Raw genomic sequence first — 26,926 nt, 5'->3', positions numbered from 1 at the left:
TCCTGAACTGCTGCTCAAAGTTAAGTAAAGAAATGAGAACAAAATCAGAGGTGATAGACAAAATATTTTTTCTTATTAATGATTTCGGGAAGCCGATTAGGAATATGAGTACCCGGTAAACTGGACGAAAAATACTGTCAAGTCCCGCGGTCACTTCTAGTGTAGCTAAAGTATTATGGTGGTTGCATTAGTTTTGTATATGAATTTTACAAATGTTTTTCATTAATTCTATTCTGTGTGTGCGTGTGTGTGTGTTGCCTCAAAATTTTTAACACGTTCATTTTAAAGGACCAATATGCAAATGCAAACGGTACAGAAACATGTTTATTGATTAAAACAATGTGTTACAAAAAATACATTTAACATGTTTTTTTTCCCTCCAAAAAATTGTTTGCCGCTCTGCAAAGTAATCAGTGGTATTGACGTGATTACTTTTAACATGTGAGGCACATTGTGACTTGCAGTTAGAAGGATCAAAACATAAAATGTTATGACAGCAGCAAGCTAGAAGATTTGTGGTGCAATCATTATAAGACAACTTCTATTCCTTTACAGAGCATAAGACCTGATACAACCTGCGGCCGTGGAGGTTCAGTGTCTGGCGGCCTTACAGATTTTGTCGTAAACCTCCGGGAAAGCGTCCTTACAGTCGAGCTCCTGTCTCAGTTTGTGATACAGCTGTCCATCAAACATCTCCCAAAACTCGTCGCGGTCCATGTAGATGTCTGCGTACAGCATCTGGAACCTGCAAAGGTATGATGAGTATGAAATGATATTACTATAGATTTCGATTTTTTTTTTAATGGGTTTATGTTTTGTTTGCTCAGACGCGGGTGTGTATATCCCATCTGTGCGTTTGCGCTGCACTTGCATTTGAAGATATCCAACATGTTTCAGATTTGTTTCTAAATTTGGGAAAAGCTCCATTCCGATCTAAAGCCATCCAGTTCCATGTGTTTTTTTTTTTGTCTTTACGCTGCCATGACGCAAAATCTAATTGTGCCACTTGAGAGAAAAAAAAGAACAAATCTTAAATTGTGTCACTCGAACGATGTGGGGTAATCCAGTCTAAATCTCAAGAGATGTACCCGTGGACGTCTCGCACAAACTTCTCCAGTCGCCGCGTTGACGCCGTTGCCTCAAAATCTTTGACTTTGGGCTCGCCGTATGCGCCCACGTCCACATACAGCTCCTCCTCTTCACCTTTGGGGTGGACCATGCCACTACCAGGTGGCAGGAGGAATGGGCAGAGCCAGAGAGGGTAAACCTGAACACAGAAAAGTAATTTTTCATAGGTCTGTGTCGAGCTGGGAAATATGGACTTAAAAATAAACTCCTGATTTGTTTTCACAAAAATTCTACAACTTATTTTCTCTTTGTTTATGGTATATAATTAACAACTGACTTCCATTATTGAAAACAAGTTTTACTTTTTGTTTTTTACTTCTGGGTTTTGCTGTATTTCACCCATATAAAAAAAAGCTTTGAATCAGATTTTTTTCCAGTTTGTCCCCCCCCCCCCTGAAACTTCCACAGAAATAATGAACCCCAGCAAAGTTGTGTTACAACATTCGCACATTTTTTGGGGGGAATTTATTCACTCGAAAAATTACCTCGTCACTGTTTTGTGACAATGAACTATGTTGAAGTGAGTTGAGGACCTTCATTTAGAAAACAGTAATGCTTTGTTGCCATCTTGTGGCATCTATCGGCAATTATTATCTTTTTAGGGGGCGTCAATTACTCGCAGATTTTCGCTATTTGCGGCAGGGCTCAGTCCCTTTCACATACGGACATAATGTGATAATAAATGCTTCCCCTTGGGGAAAAACAATTCCCTTTTGTCAAAACAAGACGCTTAAGTCTTTCAGTGCCAAAGATGTGTTCACACATCTTTTAGAATTCGAATGTTCAGTGCCAAGAACGTGCTTTCATGTCTTATATGCTGCTCTACTGTCATTGTCAAGCTTGCAGACAATGTTAATTTGGCAAAACCGCCAGCAAACGACAGCTACGCACAATTTAAGAATTAAGATCACTCCCCGTTTGCTCAGTCGCACCTGTCGGTGTTAGCAGCATAGTGGCTAACAGCTAGGTGCCTTGGTCATTCGCCCACGGCACTTAGGCGGGAGCTGGCGAAAGGGAGGACGTGACGTCACAATTTAGCTAGTAGCGCAATGCCTTCCATTTGAGCAAGCCTGGTTTCTTAAAAATGTATCAGTAGGAACTGTAACTCTCAAGATGTCAGCATCAAAGGTAAATCTGCAGATTCCTTCCTGCCTATTAAATAGCCTTGGAAAAGTTACTACTGTGATTGCCTTCCACCGGGCTCCTTTCTCGTTTTACGCAAAACAATGTGAAAAATATTTTGCTGTTGTTGTCTGTTTCACAGAGGGAATCCAAAATCGTACTTGAATTAATAAATTACACGGATTAACGGCCCAGCCCTAGGTCCGTGTAAACATTTTAGTCCTACCTCGATGTCCTGGTGAAAGCGCGTGATGGCCGATTGCAGGTGCTTCATAGGCACCAACATGTCCTGGACCACGTGGTGCTGCTCGTACAGCCGCCGGATGGTTTCTCCCTGCGTCAGCTTCAGCAAGGAGATCTTGGGGGGGACCATCCAGCCGAAGAGCCAGCGGAAGACTAGATGGTTGCCAAAAGGGATAATATCCTGGTGGAGAGACAAGTGTGACGCGTTTTGCCCACGAATCAACTTTTGCGAACAAGTTTGTCAGTAGGGCTGAAGGTTTTTGGAAAGTAAGCTCATTACAATTTTTTTTTTCTCCTCAATATTGCGACTACTCTTTTCGTGTATTTTTTTAACGAACACCAGCATTGATTTGTATTACAATAAACTATTTCAGGTTTATTATACATAAATTGTTTCGTCTTAGGGTAACACTAAGATCAAGTCAAATGAACCATGAATTAATATAAAAGAATGAATTCATCTACTTCAATTACAGCTGTAAACTTACTCAACACTTGCAATATTGTCAGCATTCACTACTGAACAAAATTCTACCAAACAAGTGTGGCGTAAACATAATTAATTACAACGATATGCAAACAATTCAATGGCTTTATCACTTCAACTTTTCATGTTTCATGAAAAATGTAAACAAAAATAGTTTTAAAAAAAAATAAAAATCACACTGTAAAAATCTATACCAGTGCCTAGGGGTTGTGAAAAATGTGTACTTTCATTCCAATATGTTACGTAATGTCTAATGTTAACACATTTATATGTAATACGGTTCAATTGTCACTGCTGACCCGAGAATCACGACGTCCTCGTGGGCGCAGCCATATCATAGCATATCTGTCCGGATGGACTTCTGTGTGTGTGTCTGTGCGTGTTACGCCGGCGCAACGCCACTCACTATCTACTTTTTCCCCTGATATCTGCTGACTTGCCGCTTACTTTCCACCCCAACCCGGTCGCCAGTGGCTACCTTTGAGACATTTCACTCGGAACCCACTTCTTTTTGGTTACCCTTAAGACACATATTGCCATTTGTTACATCCCGTATTGAAAAAAAAAAACCTCTTCAAATATGTAATAACCCAATAATTACATTTAAATTGAAACAAAGAATCTCTGATTACTGTTGCCCGCGGAGAAGAGACGCTATATCCACCAAATGATAGGAAACGAAAGCCACATTTTAAGAAGACTTTGATGTTCTAATAGCTTTGTCCTGCTTTATGATGTAAGCTACTTTCAAGCAGCTTGCTAAGGAAGTGCATTTATTCTGTAATTACACCGTGTGACATGAGCTCAAATGACTAAACGCTACTTAGACGTCACGAGACGCGAGTAGATGGTCAATGCTACTGAGCCTCACGCGGAGAAGCAGATATCGGCTCGTGATTTCGCCGAGTCAGCCTCCCGTGACATCGCTTTCAAACCCGGCTGACGGCCTCCACAGAAGCCAGCAGATGGACACGTGTCAGACCAGCGCAATGCATAATTGAACACGCCATTAACTGGCTGCACCAGACCATGCACACCGAGCTAATGGCTTAATAGGCAGCATGTGTAGCAAAGAAGAGGCGAGCAAGTGCACTTGGAAACGTAGGATAATGACACGCCAATGTGTGTGTGCGCGTGTGCGTGCGTGTGCGTGCGTCCGTGTGTGCGTGCGTCCGTGTGTGTGTGTGTGTGTGTGTGTGTACGTACCTGGAGCTCCCAGAAAATGCTGCGTGTGTGTCTGTGGTAGTATTGGCGGAGGGGGATGTACTCCACTCCGGCCTGGCCGCCCATCAGGTACCCCTCCACGTGTTTGAAGAACCAGGGTTTGTAGTGCAGGCCGATTCTGTTGATCTGAAGTAAGTGATTGTGACAAGACGTGATGCAGAGTAGCGACAGAACAGAATGTGATAAAAAGAGAACAGTTTGGAATTCTGTGTGAAATTTTAATTATCGTTATATTTAGTGAATTGTTTGGAGTGTGTGTGTGTGGCCGTCTTAAGGGTAGAGAATAACACAGTGGTGGAAGGAACGCAAGCGCCTCAAGTCTACTATCGACAAAACCTTTTCTGATATTATTGGAGACTTTGGAAGATTCCGAGACTCCAACCCAGATGCGGTCAGAGCAGCCTTCCGCGTCCAGACTGCAAGACGCCGCTGGCTGATTTGGTGGATCCACATGAAAAACAACAACCTGCGTCTATGTCCACTTATTCCTGCAGTGGTCAGAAAACATGGAACTGGCCCTGAGAGAACCTTATATGACTATTGTCAGCTCAAAATATTCTTCTAATTGCACATATTTGGCCACATATATCATGAATATGCCGATAATAATTTTAGCGAAAGTCATAATTATATCGTGTCATTTCCCGCCGGCACTCTACCTTGTCGGGCTCGGCGTGCTCGCTCATGCTGCCCGTCATGACGACAGCAGAGTCCAGCGTGTACTGGATGGCCTCCACGAAAGTGTTGCGCTTGTCTCGGGATGCCTCGGCGAAGCGGCGGCAGATGTTGTCCAGGCCTCGCACCGGCTCATAGCGCAGCTTCACCCACGCCTTGGCGGGTACGATTTTGACCTCGGCCGCCACCAGGAAACCCAGAGTGCCGCAGGACCACGGCACTGCGTGGAAGAGGTCCGAGTTCTCCTCCTGGTGGTCAATAACAATAATTTAAGAGGTGAATGCTGATTGAAAATGTATTCGGTAGCTGCTTCCTTTCACGCAGATAGCACAGGTTCGATTCCTGATCAGTGCCCCAATACCCAGCCACTGTCAGCCCCGAGCCCGGATAAAAATGGATGGGTTGTGTCAGGAAGGGGATCTGGCGAAAAAACTGCCAAACAAATCATGCAGACTAACTCGCTCTGGGGATCCCTGACAGAAAAAGCCGAAAGTCACTTTTTCCATGGGCGCTCTCTTTTTTCCCCCCCCCATCACACGGTGGACTAGTAGCAGCTCACTTTGGCCCCGGAGTAGGTCGGCTTGTACCTTTTTATCAGACAAAATGTGCTGTAATTGTTGTTGTAATTGTATTAAGAGACCTGTGAACTGTTTTGAATTGTGAAACATTCTCACCTCAGTGCAGCGCACAAAGCTGCCGTCGGCCAGCACCAGCTCGTAGGCCACGCAGATGTGCTGGAAGAGGCCGTGAATGTGAGAGGACGACTCGATGCCGGTGCCCATCACCAAGCCACCTGAGGCAGACGAGGGAGGGCGAGGGCGAGAACGTGGTGCGATTTAATTTCTGGCAGTACAACAAACAGATGCTGCTCGCAGTGGCTGCGCGCACGGACGTCAGCATAAACGAATGCGCGGCGGCCTGATGGGAAAACATTAGGCTGGGTTGATGTACAGCTTATGGGATCAGGAAATCCATTATGAAACCCGATCCCAGGGCGCCTCGAACTCCTTGGCCATTTCCGCCCCGGTTTTTATCTGCACAGCTCCAGCATCGCTCCTCTAATAGTATTAGGGACGAGGCCAAACAGGAAGCAGTGATGGATGGGAGACAGACCCGCTCCCACCGCCCCCTCCCACTGTGTCATACTTCCAGAGAAATTAATGCGACGTACCAACCGTGAGGTCATCCAGCTCGGGGAGCACAGGCAGCGTCCAGCCAATGGAGGTGAGGAGCGCCGTCACCTGACCCATGTTGGCCAGGGGCTCCACTCGCACCACCTAAACACCAAACAAAAACAATAACACAAACATTACCACGCGTGACGTCATGCAAGACTTCTTTAAATCTTGGGAAATTTAAGCTCAATGAGCATCAAAACGATACCACCCTAACCAAACGACGGCAGTGGAAATAAAAGGTCTACACACCCCTGTTCAAAAGCCTGTGATACAAAAAAAATGAGACCAAGAAATTATTTTTAAACTTTTATCATCATTCATGTGACCTATAACCTGTCCAACTAAAGTGAAAATACATTTTAATGAGGGGAAGTCAAAATAAACTGAAATAATGTGGTTGCAAAAGCCTGCCAGGGGTTAATCAGAGGCACTTGACAGGAATTGCACACAATTTCCTGACTTCCTCTCAGCGTCTTCTCCCCACCTGCTTCTCCGTGTCCACCTCCAGGATGTCCATCATGTTGATGGCGATGTTCCTGTGCGTCGTCTTGTACTTGCCTACCCGCAGGGACACAGTGAGCCAGCCAGGGCGACCTGTGCACATGAAGTCCTTGCCGCCCTCATTCCGCCACCCGCGCACCTGAAAGCGGGTCAGAAATAGCTGAGGGTTGATTCATTTATTTTTACAGTGGAGCGTTAATGTTCAAACTCTGCATAATGTTGGAGTGGTTTAATATATTTTTTTAATTCAGTAGGGTAGAGTGGTTTAATATCTTTTTTTTTTTAATTCAATAGGGTGCAATTTTTCCCTTTCAAGCAGTACAGTACATTTCTAAGTGTGGTTGAGCTATTTTTTTTTTAAATGTTTTTTTGTATTAGTTTGCTCCAATCTTCTAAAACTGTTTTAAAATATCTATTTCGGTACAATTGTTAAATTAACTTTCATGTGCAAAACATTTTAGCTAAATCATTATCACATTAGTGTGACTTTCGGCTTGTCCCATTAAGGGTTGCCACCTGCCACAGTGAGTCACTGGCATGCTTTGTTTTGTTTTCATCTTGGTCAGGTTTATGGGTGGTACTTAGAAAGCTCAGTATTTATTTGCGTGGTAAAAAGTGACTCGATACTTTTATTGTTAAGCATGATTATATTCTGGGTTGGTCTCCTGCTCTATTGCGCATGCGCCTGTTTTGCTCACCTGTCTCTGGATGTCACGCACGCGCTGTTCGTGCAGTTTGGGCGCCGAGCACATCTTGAAGATGAGCCAGGCTCGCACGTAGAAGTACACGTCGAACACGACGGACAGAGGCAGCAAAAACAAGCACACAAACAGCCACCGCTGGTGAACCAGCACGTAGTCGACACCTTTCACGCGGACCCACAGAAGGAGCAGAAGAAGTGCCAAAAAAGCGACGCAGAGCAGCGGCTGCATCGTGTACGCTCGTTATATATTGACTGTATATGATACACAAAGTTTAGTCTTATCACACAAACGTTGTCAGACTTTCCACGGGCATTAGGATGTAAACAAAAAAAAAACCACCAGCACCGGTCACCCTACCCAAGTGATAGGTGAGTGGCGCTCGCCAGAAGACACCCATTGGGGATTCCGTTGTAGAGGCGGGACCAAGCGCAAACGCCTCGCTGCGATTGGCCGAGCGAGGGAGAGTGGCGAATTGTCGCTTGGCAGCCTCCCCGAGCTTCGACCAATCGTAGCGCAGGAAATCGGTCACACCATCCCACCCTCATGGCCCCACTATGTGTCAAAATAAATGATGTTTATCCTGTCCGTATTTCAAAAACGGAATTAATGTACGCACGACTGATAAATGAATAAAAATCCATGTTTTTATTGTTGTTATTGGGACACTAGCGCATCTTTTATTCATTATGAATGTAACGACTTCTATTGTGCGTGACAAATACAGCCCGGACACTGAAAAAATGTTATACTGTACATATTGTACAATATATTTTATGAATATTAACATACGTAACATTATTATTATTATTATTAGTGTACATATTCATCGCTCTTAATTTGCACTCATAGTCTGTGACTGTATTAATATTACATTTACACTGCATAAATGTCGAATTCCTCTCAAGTTTCAATGTGCAATATAATAACTATTATGTATACATATTATACATATTAACATATGTTTCATACACTGTACATATTGGGTGTAGTGTATTGTAAAACATTTCATATCACTGTCAATAATATCCTCCCAATTTTGCACACTGTACAAATATTGCAGCGTCATTAGATATTGATCACATTCATCACAATTTCTATCAATCGATCAGTTGATCAATCTATCTAGCTATCTGTGAAACTCATTTTCACACTTCTTTAGTAAATTGCAAACACTTATCAAATTCTTTGTAGTTTTCAAGTTAAACGGGTTTAAGTCATTTTAATAAAAATGTACCTGAAAGTAGTTTTAATTAAAGTCTACATGTTGCCTTTATTAAGTCAATAAGTAGAACAAATTTGTTTCACATATCTCAACAATTGCTTTTGTAATACTTTTTTTTTTTTTTTTTCTTCCAGAGACTTTGTGGACACCCTATATGTTCTATTCTTTGTGAGCAATCATCACGGTTATTGGAATAGTTACCACACACATGCTCTTATTTCTGTAATTGATGTCACATGCATAAACCCAGTTTCCATGTCATCATTTTCCTGGACACACACACACACAAACAAACACACACGCTAAAGTGGTACCCTTCAGACACATTAGACAGAGGAGGGTGGGGCGCCAGTAAAGATTTCTTAATGGGCTCTTCGGTCTTCTCGTCCATCTGCTGTGATGACAAACACACAGCTTGTCCACATCAGCCCACTCTGCAAACAAGTCCTGCCGTTAACGTCAGAAAGGTCACTACTAGCACCTTTCCCAAAGCTGGCGTTTCACTTCTTTCTACACGTTCCGCTCACGGGGATGAAAAAGTGAGTTTTTCGGGATTTCTTGAAGGATTACTTGGATGTCTGATCACCTTCCGAGCACATGGGGAGCTCCATCCCGTCCGGACACGAGTGACACCATCCGTCCGGCCTCGGCGCTGACCTCGCAGTCGGGAGGATGCCGTCCCTGCACCACGGAGCCATCTTCATCGGCGCCTTCCTCATCGTGACCGGCGGCTCCACCGCCTTCTTGGCCTCGTCGCAGAGTCGCCTGCAGCCGTTCTCCCTGTGCTGCGTGGTGCTAGGGGTGGTCATGCTCATCCTGGGGCTCTTCTGGGCCATGAACAGCAAGAGCCCCTCCAACTACAACCAGCAGCAGTTCGACCCTGACTGCCCTCACTACCCTTACAACGAGTTTGCCGGCTACAGCAGCCATGCCCTCTTTGCGCACGACGGAAATCGCTTCCCGGAGTCCCAGTCAGTATACCAGCCAGGGTGAGTTTTGACAGTTTTGAATTTTATTTATATCAATCCTTGCACACAAAAGCACAAAAGAAGGAAGGAAGTGGCTTTCGTCTAGGCCACATTGCCATTTGTCTGAAAATGTTTATTTAACACAGATAATTTACAGTGCCACAAATTCATCTGTTGTCTGACTTCTGGGGAGGACTTGTCATCTGTTATTCGCTGAAAACAATTCACCTCTTCGCTATCTTTGTGCTCAGGCCAGAACCCTGTCTAATGCAAAAGTATTGCTTTGGCACCATCTTGTGGCATCTGGGCGCCAAGGAACTATGTTGAAGTGAGGGGAGATGCTTCCTTTAGTCAGGCCATAGCCATGTCTAATTGAAAAGGGTTGCTTTTCTGCTATCTTGAGGCATCTATAGGCAATTTTAAACTTTTTTAAAGGGGGGTGGCGATTACTCAGGGATTTCCGCTAACTACCAAACCCACCTACCAACATACCTACTTACCTAGCTACCACGGCTCACCCCACACCCTTTACTGTGAGGCCAACGCAGAGTATGACTTTCATTACCATGACGACCGGGGGGCGGAGTTAGGGGATTGTGATAAGGCCAGAGTCTACTATTAGCCCGACGTGTGAACAGATTAATTGGTGTCCTCTTCAGGTTGAATGCTAAATGGATTTGGTCTTTTCATTTTGGCAGAAAATCTGTACCAAAATGGCAATTTCTTCACTTGTTGCAGACATTGCCATCCCTTCATAACTTATATTGAACAATTGTTGTATACTTCTTAAATATTTGGTTGACGCTGTTTTCCATGATCTCTGATAATACATTTAATTTGTTATTTAAAAAAAAAAAATATATATATATATATATATATATACAGGTATCGCAAGTAACAATGAATTGCAGGGCAATTGCGTATGAGCAGTCATATGATGAGGTGACTATACATTCCAATGATTTTAACAGTCATAACGGCCCTCTGAAAGAAACCATAACTACTTTGTGACCCCTGGTAACCTCTGGTTTACGTCATAGTTCCTTCCGTCCATTGGAAGACCGACAGATAATACCGAACACCGAAAATAAATCCGAGAAAAAAAAATGCTCTCTCTCACAATGACAATAATCTGTCCCGAAATATACACGCAAATCTTAGCAGAAATACGTTGTGTTGTTTTTAACTCACCCTGCTCACTAACAAACGGCCATGAACTGAATTGTTGTTGTTTTTTTCCACTTGTGGAGGCAGCACTTCATCACCAAGTCAATTAGTGTAGTGGATCTGTGTAGTGCGATAGAAAAATTCAGTCTGGGGGCACTATTATGTAAATAAGTCCCACAATTATGCCACAATTCGTCAAAATTCACAACTGCTCGCTCGCTCACACACACACACACACACACACACACACACACGTTCTGAAATAGGCAGTGAACTAACTATTTACTAGGTTGTTTATTTTCAAACTTGATGCGTGGGCAGTGAACCAGTGATAAAATAAATTCATAAGTCAATTTTCTATCATAAGTCCGATTTTAAAATAATGCTTTTTTTTCTGTGTCAAATTCCCTAGTTGTAAAAAATATCCTTTCAGACCAGTGACATTTTTAAAGTGTAAAGTCGGGTGTATGCCTAAGCGACAGGTGGCGTTGTAACGCCTAACAGAAAGGCTATTGTAGCCAATCAAAATCCTGAAGAAAGTAGTTTGTAAATCCCAGAAAAAAAACAGCACCGACATGATATATTAAAAATAAGTTTCGATGATTATTTCATATTTAGCGTCTTTATATTGTATTGTTTGAACCTTAGAGAGCATATTAGTTCTGAGCCATTATTAGCCATTAGCACACACTAATCCTTTCAATCGTTATCAAGTGCATCGTGCAAAAGGAATGACACACGTATATTTTAATCCAGCACATATTTTGTTTTGTCTTGTTAGCGCTGAAGTAGCGATACTTATACACTTTCGAATAATGAATATTCACACATAAACACTGTAGCAACATACACCTACCGATAATATAACAATAGGCATATACTCTTCCTATTCTGTGATTTTTGATGCAGTTCAATCGTGACTTTCTTCTTCTGGTCTGAGGCCTTCTGATGAAGTTGTGTGATACACATTCACACCGGCGGTCAATATAGAGTCTTCAATTAACCTACCACGCGTGTTTTGGGAATGTGCGAGGAAACCGGGGTACCCGGAGAAAACCCATACAGCCACAGGAAGTCTGAATTTGAACCCTGGACCTCAGAACTGCGAGGCGGATCACTGTGTAAATGTAATTGATTGCACTTACATATATTTTGTAATTAAATTCCAATTACGTGCTTCTAAACACTGCTTCACACTTCCCCTTTAAAGGAGATAACGGTGCATCCAATCTTCTTCATCTGCGGTCTGTTCTGTTCCTGTACAGGACTCTGGAGTGCCAAAGGCATGGCGCTCGCAGCGAGGAGTTCGACTATCCCCCCATGGACCCCGGCGGTTTCAGTCCGCCGCCTCATCCTCCCCCCTGGCTGGGACCACCGCCTCCGTACGAGGTGGCCATCAAAACCACGTGCAGCTCCACGCACCTGCGCCGCGCCTACTCCGACACGCACCTGGCCGCCGAGCCGCTGTTCGGACGCTCCAGAGAGATCAGCTTTGAGGTTTAAAAAAAAGACATCCATCCACCCCTCCGTTTTCTAGAGCGCTTATCTTCATCAGAGGATCTGGAGTCTATCCAAGCTGACTTTGGCGTGAGAAGCGGGGTACAGTCTGGACCAGCTGCCAGTCAGTCACAGGGAAACAAACAACCACTCCCACTCACACCTACGCAAAATGCAAGTCTGGAATGAACATAACATGCATATTTTTGGAGACATGAGATTGAAATATAAAAAAAAGTCTACACACCCCTGTTTAAATGCCTTGTTATTGTGATATTAAACACGAGACAAAGATAAATCATTTCAAAACATTTGTGTTAGTGCTAGTTTCCATCTTTTATTCATGTATTTCTATTGATAGATTATTTTACTTGTAAATTAATAACAAATTAATGAGAGATTTTCGATTAAACATCGCAAATATCGGGCTTTTTTTAAGTTGGGATTTTACTTTTTGTTATTTAATATTTATCTTTCTTTGTCATATGTATTTTTGTTTTATTTTATTGTGATTGTAATGTTTTCGTTTGACATTATCATATTTTGAGATGTAATGTCTGACAATGAGGTTGTTGATTCTAAATTATTTTAAGTGTTTTAATGAGGGTTCTTTAGAACCAAAAAAATCAATCAATACAAATACAGATGAGGCACAGAGTGTATCAGAGTGATACATTAAGTTTATTTGGACATATGTAGTAGCCCTGCATATGCATGTTTTTAAGGGTTCATAATGCAAAACAACAAAAGAAAGAGTCATGCAACTTATTTTGAACATGTGCGTGTGTGTATGTGTGTGTGAATGTCTTCATGTCAATTGAATAAAATAATGATTACTGGTACTACTGGACTGTCCAACTGTTGGTTGCCTTATTTTTAGACAAGCAGTTAAAAAAAATAGTACACTTGTTTTTGTTTTTTCAAGAAAAAAATATCGAAAAAGATATTAAATTACATTTTAAAATGTAAGCACTAAACTAGTTGGGCCTGACTGGATTCCACCCTCTGTTGGTTGCTCCCAAGTGGTGTAATCGAGGATTCTTCCTTCCATTGCTTCAATGAGAGAAAAGGTTTATTATTTAGCAATATCTTTGTTGTAAAATGTTCAATTTTTTTTAAGTTAAATTTTTTTTACATGATTTTATATAGTTTTTTCTCACAATATTTTTGTATTTTTACATTATTTTGCTATATTTGTAATATATGCATGTTTTACATCCAAAGAAGTGGGTGAAAAATGAAAAGGCAGTTGGTCCTGATGACATTCCTGTGGATGTATGGAAGCATCTGGGAGTGGTGGCTGTGGAGTTTTTGACCAGCTTGTTCTAGCGGGTGAGAAGATGCCTGAGGAATGGAGGAAAGGAATGCTGGTGCTCATTTTTAAGAACAAGGGTGACGTGGAGAGCTGTGGGAACTGTAGAGGAATAAAGTTGATGAGCCACACAATGAAGTTATGGGAAAGAGTAGTGGAGGCGAGACTCAGGACAGAAGTGAGTATTTGCGAGCAACAGTATGGTTTCATGCCTAGAAAGAGTACCACAGATGCATTATTTGCCTTGAGGATGTTGATGGAAAAGTACAGAGAAGGTCAGAAGGAGCTACATTGTGTCTTTGTAGATCTGGAGAAAGCCTATGACAGAGTACGCCGAGAGGAACTGTGGTACTGAATACGGAAGTCTGGAGTGGCAGAGAGGTATGTTAGAATAATGCAGGACGTGTACGAGGGCAGCAGAACAGCGGTGAGGTGTGCTGTAGGTGTGACAGACGCATTTGGAGGAGGAACAATTAGAAGGGTGGAGGCATGCACTGGAAAGCAGAGGAATGAGGATTAGCCGAAGTAAGACCGAATAGATGTGCATGAATGAGATAGGCTTACCTGGAAAAGGATGACACGCTGTGGCAACCCCTAACAGGACGTCACCCCAAAAGGAAAAAAAAAATGATGGTCGTTATTTTTCATCTAATATTATTCCAATATCTTGTATGATATTTGTTTATATTTTAATTGGAATATTTTTGTTTTTTCTTCTCATGATTTTCATTTTTTTCCTGATATACGTGTATTTTGTGTCAAATATTTTTGTTTTTTCTTCCATTTTTGTACTTTTCATTGAATATTATTGCATTATTTGTCTTTCAGTATGTATTATTATCTATAGTTTTGGGATTGTTTTGTAATATTTTCTTTTTACAAATGATGTTTTATATTTATACTAACAATGTTTTTATATTTATTATATTTGTTGCAATTTTGTAGTATGTTTCTAATATTTTTGCATTTTTGACAGTATTTGATTTTTCTCTAATATTTTATTTTTAGAGATATTTCTTTATATTTTAGCTGTAAGAGTTTAGAATTTGTTCTACCGCTTTTCCCATTTTGTTCTATTTGTGAATTTTGTATGTAATTTTTTTTTTTTAACTTTTTACATTTTTTTATGATTTATAGTATCATTTTTCTATATGTTTTTTCTAATAGCGTATTTTTTCTATAGTTTTGTGTTTTTATTGTAACATTTTTATTCTTTTTTTTTCAAATTTTTTCAATTTCTCACAACTTTGATCACTTTTGGCCGCTATAATCACGGTATGAAATTTTCACACCGTTTCATCTATAGTAGTGGCCACACAACACCGTCTTGTTGATATGAATATCGGATTAATGAAATTTCACAAGCTCTCCTGTTATGTTTACGGTATAAGGGTGAAATATAATAAACCGCGTGGGGAACAGGAGGGAACATTGTGTCATGTTGAACACTTGCAGGTTGACTGAAGCTATTTACTTAAAGGTGAATTATGCGAACTATACAAGACACATGAAGACTCGCTCAGGCAATCCAAACAAAGGCGGGATGAACGTAGCTGTCGCTCCTCTGCATGTTCAACTCTGGAAACATCTGCATAAATGTAACGGCTCAAAATGGCGGATCTGATTACATCACGCAAACATCATGTAGGAATTGTCCACTATCACATGAACATCACGACAACAGGAGGGAAAGTATGATGAGAATCATAGAAACTACCTGGGTAATAATACACCGAAAATCACAGTTTTGTATTTACTTTGGTTTTAAAGTGACAGTTTGGTTCACATTGGGCACAGTAAGGAAGCAAAATGTTCAATGTGAAAAAGTGCCTCTCTTTTGTGTAAACACATACAGAATTTTTTGTTGTTGTATTACAAGTGCAACAGTTGTAGTTTGACTTTTTTTTGTTTTGTTTTTTTAGGAAAGAGTTACACATACATTATCTATTTTTAAATCAAATACAGCGGTGCGGGTGCCTGAAGATACGAGTGACCCGACTTTCGGGTTTTTTCGAGATAAAAGTCGTCGTTCGGCCAATTTTTTGCTTTCGCTTGCGGAAACAAACGTGAAGTAATGCAGACAAAACGGCAGTACGCAGCACTTTCGCCAACAGTGAACAATTCTTCTTCTTCAAAAGAAAAAGAGGCTTCAAGCTGTTTAATGCCACTCTCAGTTGAAGTTGACAGTCAAACTAATCATGAAAGTAGGAGACTGACACGTGCATTTAAAACTACCACATCGCCTTTAATCTGTTAGTTAATGCCTTTGGACTGCTAGCTTCACGCTAACGCTAAAACATAATGGTAAATGAATATATAACCCTTTAACCTGCTAATATTTGAAAACAAATGGTGCAGCGACAAAATGTAAACATTCAATACAATCATATGTTCTTTATGTTCTGCGAGAAGCTGAGATGAGCTGAGACGTCGACAGAACAGACGTCCCTGTATCTCATTCTGTCCCGTAAGTAAATATAAGTGTGAAAATAAAATAAGTTAGCACACCCTAAAATTAATCACCCACCCCCAATTTGAGTTGTAGTTTATAGGTCAAGTCAATGGTAAGTTTTGAAATTATTTATCTTGGTCTCGTATTTTATTTTATATAACAAAACCTGGCATTTCAACAGGGGTGTGTAGACTTTTTATCCACTGTTCAACACAGCTTTCTGTTAAACGTGATAAGGCATCTAGTTGTCGTGTTTTTCATCTGTCCCACATTCAGAGACGAAACCAGAGCAATCTTTGATAAGCAGACAATTGTTTTTAAAGCAATTACTTGAGGAATATTTGTGTTCACAAATCAGACTTTGACACGAAGCAGAGAGTGGAGGAAACCATTCTTGCTTCTGAAACGGAATTATCTTTGTTCACTGTTATGCAGAGAAATTGTATTACTCTCTTAGTTGCAAATAGTTTCATTGCATGTTTACATATCCAGAATAGCTTAATATAAAACATACTTATTAGTACAAGTAGGAGTAGTGGTCAGGATTGTCGCACCCATGGGGACTTTTTTGACACGCACACTTTTCATGCTGCCTTTTTTTTAAAAATAAAAAATATTATCGCAGCCCGTGTTAAATGCTATTTTTAGTACATACTGTGGGCCGTTAAAAAATGGATAATGGGTCACAGATGGTCCCCAGGCTGTAGTTTTGACACCTGTCTTAACCATAAGATTTGGTTGTTGACTTGCAAACTTTACACAATGCATATGAATCTTGGCCAAAATGAAGAGAACTTTGATAACACAACACCTTTTTATAACTTTATTTTGTCAAACTTAAGAGCCCAAAAAAGTTCAGATCTCAAAGTTATTTTCATTGAGTTTGGAATTGATAACATTACTACTTACAATGTCAGACAAAAAAAAAAAAAAAAAAAAAAAAAAAAGGTGCTGCAAACATGGTGACAATGTCCAGCCCACCCGGGTCTCGTCACAGAAAACCCCTCCTCGTGTAAAAAAAAAAAAAAAAAAAAAAAAAGAAAAGAAAAGAAAAAGAAAAAACGAACACTTCCTCTCTGCTCCAGCCACAAGGCAGACCAGAGTTCCCCCGTCTCTCCCCCGCCGTCAAGCCTTCGACGCAAACCCGGATATGTTCACTCCCCAGGCGGCGACGCGCCGGGGCTTCTCCCCCTAAGCAGGAGGCGGAGGAAGAGGCGGCGGCATGGGAGTGTTTTTACCTCGAAGAGATGCTTGAAGAAGCGCGCACGTCTCCGCAACAGACTGGCTGAGGAAGACTCCCGGAGGAAGGCGAGCGAGGAGGAGCGGGACTGCGGCGATGCCGCTGCCCCAGGGTGCGCTGCTGCTCCTGGGCGTGCTGCTGATGGTGGCCGGCGGCTTGGTGGCCCTGTGCGCGCCTCTGCCCAGCATTGCGGCTCCCGTCCTGGGGTTCTTCCTGGGCATCGGGGGCGTGGGCCTGCTGGTGAGCGGGCTGTGCATGGCCATGAAAAACCTGCAGGCGGCGGTGCCGGGACATTTCCTGCTGCACCCGCGCACGGGGACGCGCTTCAGCCCGCAGCAGTCGCTGGCCATACAAAGGTACACAAAACACCTTTACATTTTTTTTTTTAAATGTAATTTTGTTTTTGTAATTTTTTTTTACCGGGTGCAAAAAAAAAATAAAAAAATAGCGTTCTCTGATGGTGGCTCTGCAGAAGCCCAACAATAAAAAATAAATACTCAAGTAAGACTACTTAAAGTTACTTTACAATAATATATATCATATATATATTATAAATATGTAAATAAAATAAAAACAATAATAATAATGTTTTTTCCTCCAAATAATTATATGACTAAAGTACGGAGTGAAAAAAAAGTACGAAGTAACTGGTGACTACTTCAAAAAAAAACATGGGAAAAAAGCATGAGCGCATATAGGAACGTGCAACTTCTGATATTGCTCAACAATATCACTTTCACTACAAAAATAAGGAATGAAATCTGGATAAAATAACCAACATCAGTGATTGTCAAAGTGTGGTACGAGTCCCACAAGTGGTACATGGGCTATGCGAGAACCACTCAATTAAGTGTTCAAACTAACTGCGCATTGTTTTGAATTTTTTTTTTAAGCACGGTACATTTTTAAGTACATCTTCAGTTGTATTTAACTTTTAAGTAAAGTAGACTTTCATTCAATCTTTCAAAAAAAAATTTAAACAAACATTTCTTTAGGTACAGTTCTTATTTGGCTTTTATGTGCAATACATTTGAATGGATTCATTATTTAAGTAGAGTTTTTTTTTTCTCCTATATTTAAGCAGTGTTCATGTTCAAACAGTAAAGAATGTTACAGTGACTTATGTAACAATATACTCTATTGCGCTTATTACTCTTAGCAATTAAACCTCTCGTTTTTCATGAATACAAAGGCCTGTATTTTAATTTGAATTTTTATGTCATGATGATGGTACTTGGAGCCCCAAGTATATTTTTAGGTTTTACTTGGTGTAGATTGATAATAATAATAGATATATACAAAAAAAAAAAGAAGTAGCGAGTGTAATGCAGCTCAATGTAACAAAGTAAAAGTAGCATCTCTTCTTTACAGAAATACTAAAAACATATGTTGTATTATAACTACTGTGACAAGTACAAACATTCTATTTCATTCCGTGACCAAGCTTGCAACTCAATTTACTTGTATATATTTAAAAAAACAAACAAAACAAAAAAAACGTGAAGTGCTGTGAATACTTTCCAGATTAGCGTTTCACTTTCTATACAATTTTATTTTTTTATTACTAACAAACTTTCAAATATTTCAAAAATACTTTTTCATGTTGTCATCGTGGGGTGTTATTGTATTGACATTGAATGTATTAGATTTTCATACGGGTGTGATACATTGGTACCTTGATTTACGATTTTAATTCGTTCCATGACCAAGCTTGTGACTAATTTAATTTAGCCCGACATCATATCAATTTTCCGCATTGAAATTACTTGAATTGCCATTAATCCATTCCCTCCCAAACAAAACTCACAATTCTTTTGTTCTAACTTTTTGAGAAAAAAGAAATAACTACAACTGCACTGTATAGTGTACAAACACAATAAAATCACAAATGATGAACTAAATTACTGTATGTTGGGACATGCCGTGTCAAAACAACAGCTGTAGTGTTTTATTTACCATTTGGAAGGGATATAATGATCAATTTAAAAGAATAATACTATAGTATGAAATAGCTACTAACCGTTCAGTGTAAATTCTGCCATTGCAGCGATAATAATACTGATTGATTACGTTGACCCGGCGTCCCTGCATGCAAAGTGTGTGTGTGTGTGTGTGTGTGTGTGTGTTGCAAAGACATTGACGCTTTAGCATCAGTCATCTAATAATAACTTTGAGGGCGCTCTCCAGCACAAATACCTTTGCCAAAGCGCCTGTAAACAAACACTAAACAGTCCTCATCCATTATTTATCCCGTTTTGCCAGTATCCCTGTATAGGGATCTGAATTCTTGAGGAGAAAAATAGGAGGCGTTGATTTGAGGTCAGGCATTGATTTGTTCAAGGAGGCGACACACTTGGATATTAATTGAGGCGCTGATTGAGGCAACTGTACCTGAGGAAAATATTACGGTATTATTGTATTCAGGGTTTGACATTAACACCCGCCAACCCGCCAGATGGAATTTCAGCAGTGGTGGGTAACACCAGCACTCCCACTAACCACTTTGGCAGGTTGTATTGTGATAATATAATTCAATTATAATGAATATAATTTAATATCTGCCCCTCTTTCTGTCAGACCTCCCCCATCCCCTTGTTGACACATGTATTTTAATCAGGATACATCTCTGTCAGCACATAACCCCTATTATCCAACAACAAAATTGTGGCTTGTGAAAATGCTGAGTGGCTAGTAACTCTGGGAAACCACTAGCCACAGTGGCTGGTGGAAAAAATAAAAGTTAACGTCAAGCCCTGATTGTATCAGATCTGATGCTCAAGTGTACCTCATGTTGTAGTTGTCATCGTGCAGCACGTGTTAGCGTGTAGTTTGTCGCATAGAAGTGACGTGCTTCAGGGCTTTTCGAAGACGACAGTGTGAATAAGAGGGCAGCAGTTTTATGGCTTGATTAATGGACAACGTCACATATGAAGCTTGACAGTCTCCATTGACGTGCGCCGTGGCCCAACACTTTAAACAAAACGTGCTCTGCTCTCTGTTATATCTCTGAACTGCTTTAGGAGGCACCATTCACACAACTACATTGTTTAACCATTCAGAGCGTTATCGGTTCAAAATGAAATGGTTTAAAACCTTTTATTTATTTATTTTTATTTTTTTTATACCATTGGGTTCATGCCTTAAAGTGAGCGACTATTTGAATCGACGTTAAATTGACACCTCGTCCACAGTCTGTCACGTCTTCCTTTTCAGGAGGCTGGACCGAATTCGTCGAGAGATGTCAACGGACTCTGTCGGCGGCGCGCCGGACCCCGAACCGGCCCTCGAACCGGTCCTCCCGTCCACCCCTCCCCCTTGGACCATGGAACCTCCCCCGTCCTACGACACGGTGATGAAGATCCAAGAGCACGGCGAGCAGCACTAACGTCGTCCCCTATCGGACGTATTGACTTTGATGCCATGTGCATGTTGTGAACGGTCGCTAGCAAGCTAAGTTCACTTATCATTCCGGTGCCTTTAAATGGGACCAAAGACTTTCTTAAAGGGATGGCGTCAACATGATTGGCTCGCTTTAATTTACGTAAGCAACTATTGTGGCTACACAGCACCTGAGCGCCAACTCCAATGCAAAGTGCCTTTCTCTGGAGCCTTTTCACACGGAGACCCCCCCAAAGTCAGAGCATCAGAGTCGTTAAAAAAAAAAAAAAAAAAAAATCCACAAATTTTTCACATCTGCCTTTCAGGCAAATGCCAGCAAAAGTGGGATTTTGCTGCAATCAGATCATTACACTGGTCAACAACAAATTTATTATGTAAGATTTTTTTTAGCTGATTTAGGACAATATTGATATGCTGAATCCAAATATCACATTTGTTTTGCGCAATCAGGTCAATGTTTTGGACGTATGGCCACATGATTTTGTTTACATTTACAGGTATTTGAATTGAATTTTGAACAAAGATGACAATTTAGATGACAATTTACAGGTGCTTACTTTTATCAATGTCTACTGTTCAATTTACAGGAAGCAAAGTTTGTAACATTTGATTAATAAACCGTAAACTACTTGGCATAAAAACCTGACCTGAACAAGAGAAACGGATGCCATTTTTGGAACCACCCATGCAAAATTGTTCAAAATCAATTAAAAAAAACATTGACAACTTACAAAAAAAAAAAAAAAAACTTTATTTGTAACCCAGTGTTAGATGACGTCAGCAACAAGGAAGATAGGAGGTGTTTATTTCAGGTTTATTTATTAGAGGAGGGGCTACTGTTTGAAGAATTACGGTACTTTCGTAAAATCTGAATAAGGGGAAAAAAGGCTGTGTTTATTTGAGATGAGCAGAGGATCTTATTTGAGGAAACACAGTGTTGTTCTGTAAGAGCTGAAGTCCTGAAGGGTACAACAGGTGTTTATTTTAGGTTAGGCCCTTATTTGTTCAAGCAAACGATGCACGTGGTGATTATTTGAGGCATGGCGTCTATCAGAGCACGGGCTACTACTTTAGGAAGCATGTATTTTTGTATAAGGTCTAAAGTCGTAAGTGGACAAAAGTAGGAATTTGTTTGAGGTCAAGCGTCTGTTAGAGCAGAGGTTACTTTTTGAGGGCGTGCGGTATTTTTGTGTAAGATCAGAATTTTTGATTTCTATGACATGCGTGACGCATTAACCCCCATTCTAACCGTGTGTTTTTTTCCCGCAACAACGTCACCTCAAAGCATCCAATCAGATCACTTGACTGTTATTCGCCATGCTACTGCCAGCCACTAGGGGGCATCTTTGCATGCTATTTGGGAACTGCAAATGCTACGCTACGACGTGTCAACCTGCATTCCGGCCGTGGTTTTCATCATGTTTTTTGGGCACCGGGGGGGGACGATGTCGCCCCAAAGCATCCATTCTCTATGCAATTGACAACCACTAAGGGGATATTTGTATGTTATCTGAGGATTGCTTCATTTGCTACAGCTCAATTTGCTGTTTTCTTGGTTATTTTGATGACAATTGTGACATATGCAATTGTTTGTTCTATAAACCTTGTGCACATTCAAGCGGGTACTGATGTTATTTATTTATGTGACATTGTTGTTAAAGAGGACAGCACGCTAGCCTAGTGGTTATCACATCTGCATCACATTCCAGAGTTCCCAGGTTCAAATTTTGTCTTGTCACACTCATTTTTCTCTGACTCCTCCCACACTCCAAAAACATGCGTTAGCTTCACTGAATACTCTAAAAAATACTCCCAAAGCTCTAATACTCTAAAAAACTATAAAAAAAATACCCCCAAAGCCCATATGAGTAGCCCACGGACTTTTTCAAAAATTAGCTCACCAGTGATGGGACATTGTGATTTTCTAAGAATGTTGTAGAAGGGATCATTAGAAAACGGAAACAGTTGCAGAGATGTATAGAAATGGGACTATTACTGTTGTTGATACAGCAGTTGTTGTGCCCATTGTTCTCTCATCCCTTTTGACTTGAATGAAAGTGTTGTGCATATTGATAATCAGAATCAGAATCATCTTTATTTGCCAAGTATGTCCAAAACACACAAGGAATTTGTCTCCGGTAGTTGGAGCCGCTCTAGTACAACAGACAGTCAATTTACAGAACACTTTGGAGACAAAAAGACATTGACAAAAAACAATTGTGCAAAAAGATGCAGAGTCCTCTAGCACTTAGAGCAGTTCGAACGACTAATATTGCAATAGTCCGGTGCAATGACCGTTGTGCAAAGGGCGCTGAGACTTCAAGGAGCGTATGCGGTTTAAAGTGACGAGTAGTGCGATCATCTGGGACAATGTCGGTTGTGCAAATGTTACAGATACTCCTCAATCAGTGTGCAAATGGAGCAGATGCTACTCTGGCATGAGTGGCCACTATATGCAAATAGTGCAGCATGGCGAGACAACTACAGTGAGTGCACGAGTAATACATAATTGGCTCCACAGAAATGTGACAACGAACTCAAGTCAAAAAAATTGCCAGCTTGTTGTAATGGAATTATAGGTTAGGTGTTTAAGAAGTTGATCGCAAGAGGGAAGAAGCTGTTGGAATGTCTACTAGTTCTAGTTTCCGTTGATCGGTAGCGCCTACCTGAGGGAAGGAGCCGTAAGAGCCGGTGACCGGGGTGCAGACGGTCCGAGAGGATTTTGCACGCCCTTGTCTTAGTTCTGGCAGCGTGCAAGTCCTCAATGGTGGGTAGGGGGGGACCGACAATCCTTTCAGCAGTTTTGATTGTCCGTTGCAGTCGGAGTTTGTCCTTTTTTTGTAGCAGCACCAAACCAGACTGTGATGGAAGAACACAGGACCGATTCGATGACCGCTGTGTAGAACTGTCTCAGCAGCTCCGGTGGCAGGCCGTGCTTTCTCAGAAGCCGCAGGAAGTACATCCTCTGCTGGGCCTTTTTGAGGACGGAGTTGATGTCGGTCGCCCACTTCAGGTCCTGAGAGATTGTAATTCCCAGGAACTTGAAGGTCTCGACGGTTGATACAAGGCAGCCGGACGACGTGAGGGGCAGCTGTGGCGAAGGATGCCTCCTGAAGTCCACGATCATCTCTACAGTCTTGAGCGTGTTCAGCTCCAGGTCGTGTCGGCCGCACCGCAGCTCCGGCCGCTCCGCTTCCTGTCGATATGCAGACTCGTCACCGTCCTTGATGAGGCCGATGACAGCGGTGTCATCTGCAAACTTCAGGAGCTTGACAGTCGGGTTCGCTGAGGTGCAGTCGTTCGTGTAGAGAGAGAAGAGCAGCGGAGAGAGGACACAACCTTGGGGCGCCCCAGTGCTGATGCCTGACCTGCTGTGTCCTGCCCGTCAGAAAGCTGTAAATCCACTGGCAGATGGCAGGTTAGACGCTGAGCTGGAGAAGCTTGGTTGAAAGGAGTTCAGGGATGATGGTGTTGAACGCTGACCTGAAGTCCACGAACAGGATCCTCGCGTAGGTCCCTGCACTGTCGAGGTGTTCTAGGATGAAGTGCAGTCCCATGTTGACTGCATCATCCGCAGACCCGTTCGCTTGGTAGGCAAACTGCAGGGGGTCCAGCAGGGGACCTGTGACACTCTTGAGGTGGTCCAGCACGATAATTAATTACTTATTATTTATTTATTTCCTACCAGGTTAAATCATTATTGATAAATATTGTGAGAGAACATTAACATGATCAGTGTCTGGAATATCATTATCAATAATAACATATAGTTAACGGTAATTTGAGCAAATTTGTTATTTCAAAAGTGTGTATCAAACTGGCCGCCCTGGAAGCTCTCAAGTTTCAAAAAGGTTGGTGATCCCTTGAAACCTATTCTCCATTATTCGCTGAAAAACTCCCTTATTCACTGTTTTTGTGCTAAGGCCAAGGCCCTGTCTTATATAAAAGTATTTCTTTGGTACCATGTTAGTACCAAGGAAGTATGATGAAGTGAGTGGAGTTGGCTTCATTTAGTCAGTTTGTCAAATAGAAAGTAGTGTTTTGTTGCAATTTTGTGGCATCTGTTGGCAATTCTAAAGACCAAGGTGACCAACCACAAGCCAACCCGTCGTCCTTCCTCGTCTTTGGGTTTTAATGGGCAGCAGAGTGGAACCGTAACTGCCCTCCTCCTCGTCCATCCTCACACGCACTCTCACCTTCAAGCCCGAGTGTTGCGGGGCCATGGCGGAAGGGAAGCCGTACCGGTACGGGCTGATCGTGGCCGGCTGGTGTGTGGTGGCCGTGGGGCTCTTCATCATGACCAGGGAGAGGCCCCAAGTCTACGCCACCATGTGCGCCCTGGGTGGCGCCATGGTTCTGGATGTGGGAGAAGAACCTGGAGGAAGTTACACACATCAATCAATATGAGAGGTACTCATACACAAACACACATTCTCACAAACACACTTACACTCTTACAATCATTCGCTCACATAAACGCATGATTGCTCACATATACACATGCACACTCACCCACTCGCTCTCTTTGTCAAATCTAATGCGATTAAGTTGTATCTGTCATGGTTTCTATTTTGATGGAAGAGACGTTTTCATGCATCCCCCGCCGACGCCGCGCCTAATTCCTGCGTTCACTCACAAAAGAGGCACAACAGCTGCCCCGCGCTGCATATGGTCTGACGCCATCGCCGGCCTGTCTATAACCACTGGACATAACATTAGGCACATCAAAAACTGGCCTTTATTGTCTTTGGAAAGAGAGATTTTTTTTTTGTCATTTAATGGTGGTCAAAGAGTGTCACACTGCAATGATTTGCATTAAACAGTTTTTGTACCCATTCAACTGGACTTTATTGGACTTATTTCAGCACGAGTGCTAATTATAACCATCAGGGGGCAGACTTACATCCTGTTTGGTGATTGCTGTGATGTGTTGACATCTACTTTCCTCAATGAATTTCTTGCAAATGGCATTGTCTTGTTCTTGTAAATAAAAATAAATCTGCCATTTTGACACAGCAAAAAAAATGAAAAATAAAAATTATACTATATTAACCATAATAAATATTTGAAGGAACATTTTAGAAATCAATAATAGAATAAAAATAAAATGCATAAGAATAATAAACTAAAATGGAGGAAGAGACAGTGTTGTGGATATATGGGCTATTTTGAAAGACTCAGTTTTATATAATAATAATAATCAAATACAGTTTATAATCATAATATTAAAAATCACAAGAATTAAGAATATTTCAGTACTTATCCTTTTTGTGTTCCTTTTGGGATTATTTCAGTAATTAGTATTTGATTATCAACAATTAATATAAGTATTGATAACAAAGAAATGCAGTTACAGTTTATACAACACACACACACACATATATATATATATATATATATATATATATAAAACTGTAATTTTGACACATTCAGCGATATACAGTAATAATAGTGACAATAATAATATAACAAATAAATACAATTAATAGTCACAACATTAAAAGTTGCAATTAATAGAAACAATAGTGAGGAAATTAAGAAAAAAGTACAATAATAAATTTTTGTACTGCATGTTCGAAATAAAACGTTCAATCAAACAATCAATCACTCAATACAAAACTAAGAGAACATGTTTTCATTTTTTCAAAATTGTTCAAAAATAATATACTGTAGATATTTGAATGGAGACATCGACAGTATGTTTTCAGTCACATACAGTACACAGGTAACTAATATAAAACAAGGGTGCGCACACAGTAATTGCAGGCTCGTATAGAACAGTACAATACAGTACAGGCTCCACCATATAAGAGGTGAGAGAGACTCGGTGTGACGTCACCAGTGCCCGCCTCCACTTTTGAGCCTTCTCTGTAATTGGCACCTTGTTGTGGTGACAAGATTATATTTTCAGTACACTACTGTACAGTACAGTAGCGTATTTTAGTGCGATACTGCAATATCAGGCATGGCTGGCTGCGCGTTCTTTTTGTGCGTGTGCTCGGTGGTGATGAGCGCGCATGGCCAGACGCACCAAAGACCGGCTCCTCTGATCGAGATGAACGAGACCAGAACCGAATCCGCTGTGGAGTTTCTGCAATGCAACAAGGTAAGGCACTCAAACACGCATCTCAATCATTTGCATTCAAGCTTCACCTTTAATAGCTGTGCTTCCAACAAGTCAATACGTGTATTTATTATTATTATTACTATTATGATTATTATTAGTATTAAGTGTTATTTTCCATATATTGTTTTACAGTTTCAGTCTAACTTTCATGTATTTTTTTAAAATTAGTATTGATAATTTTTGGTTACATGTATTTTTAAATTTCTAACCTTTTTTATTTTTTATTTTTACACTTTCAATCTTAATTACTTAATGGTTTTTGGTTGTGTGTTTATTTTTA

The 26,926-nt window shown here is 41.0% G+C and overlaps 3 protein-coding genes across 3 annotated transcripts; 2 read left to right on the top strand and 1 right to left on the bottom strand.

The window, feature by feature from the left end:
- Positions 1 to 306: 306 nt before the first annotated feature.
- dhcr24 (24-dehydrocholesterol reductase) lies at positions 307 to 7,585 on the bottom strand. Its single transcript, XM_061684302.1, has 9 exons — positions 7,257 to 7,585; positions 6,542 to 6,697; positions 6,051 to 6,156; positions 5,554 to 5,672; positions 4,864 to 5,127; positions 4,187 to 4,330; positions 2,477 to 2,674; positions 1,089 to 1,267; positions 307 to 745 (listed from the first exon to the last, which is right to left on the bottom strand). The coding sequence occupies exons 1-9, from the start codon at positions 7,488 to 7,490 to the stop codon at positions 592 to 594; spliced, it is 1,554 nt and encodes a 517-aa protein (XP_061540286.1). The 5' UTR covers positions 7,491 to 7,585; the 3' UTR covers positions 307 to 591.
- Positions 7,586 to 9,156: 1,571 nt separating this feature from the next.
- si:dkeyp-51f12.2 (uncharacterized protein LOC100151460 homolog) lies at positions 9,157 to 12,122 on the top strand. The gene is made up of 3 exons (XM_061683465.1): positions 9,157 to 9,356; positions 9,408 to 9,473; positions 11,885 to 12,122. Exons 1-3 carry the CDS (start codon positions 9,157 to 9,159, stop codon positions 12,120 to 12,122), a joined length of 504 nt encoding a protein of 167 aa, XP_061539449.1.
- Positions 12,123 to 16,961: 4,839 nt separating this feature from the next.
- Positions 16,962 to 22,124, top strand: si:dkeyp-51f12.3 (uncharacterized protein LOC107988041 homolog). The gene is made up of 2 exons (XM_061683906.1): positions 16,962 to 17,476; positions 20,334 to 22,124. The coding sequence occupies exons 1-2, from the start codon at positions 17,217 to 17,219 to the stop codon at positions 20,503 to 20,505; spliced, it is 432 nt and encodes a 143-aa protein (XP_061539890.1). The 5' UTR covers positions 16,962 to 17,216; the 3' UTR covers positions 20,506 to 22,124.
- The last annotated feature ends 4,802 nt before the right edge of the window (positions 22,125 to 26,926 follow it).

This window comes from Phycodurus eques, chromosome 8 (genome assembly GCF_024500275.1).
Source record: "Phycodurus eques isolate BA_2022a chromosome 8, UOR_Pequ_1.1, whole genome shotgun sequence".
Lineage (NCBI taxonomy): Eukaryota > Metazoa > Chordata > Actinopteri > Syngnathiformes > Syngnathidae > Phycodurus > Phycodurus eques.
Note: the sequence above shows the minus strand (reverse complement) of the source record. Positions and strands in the feature narration are given on the sequence as shown.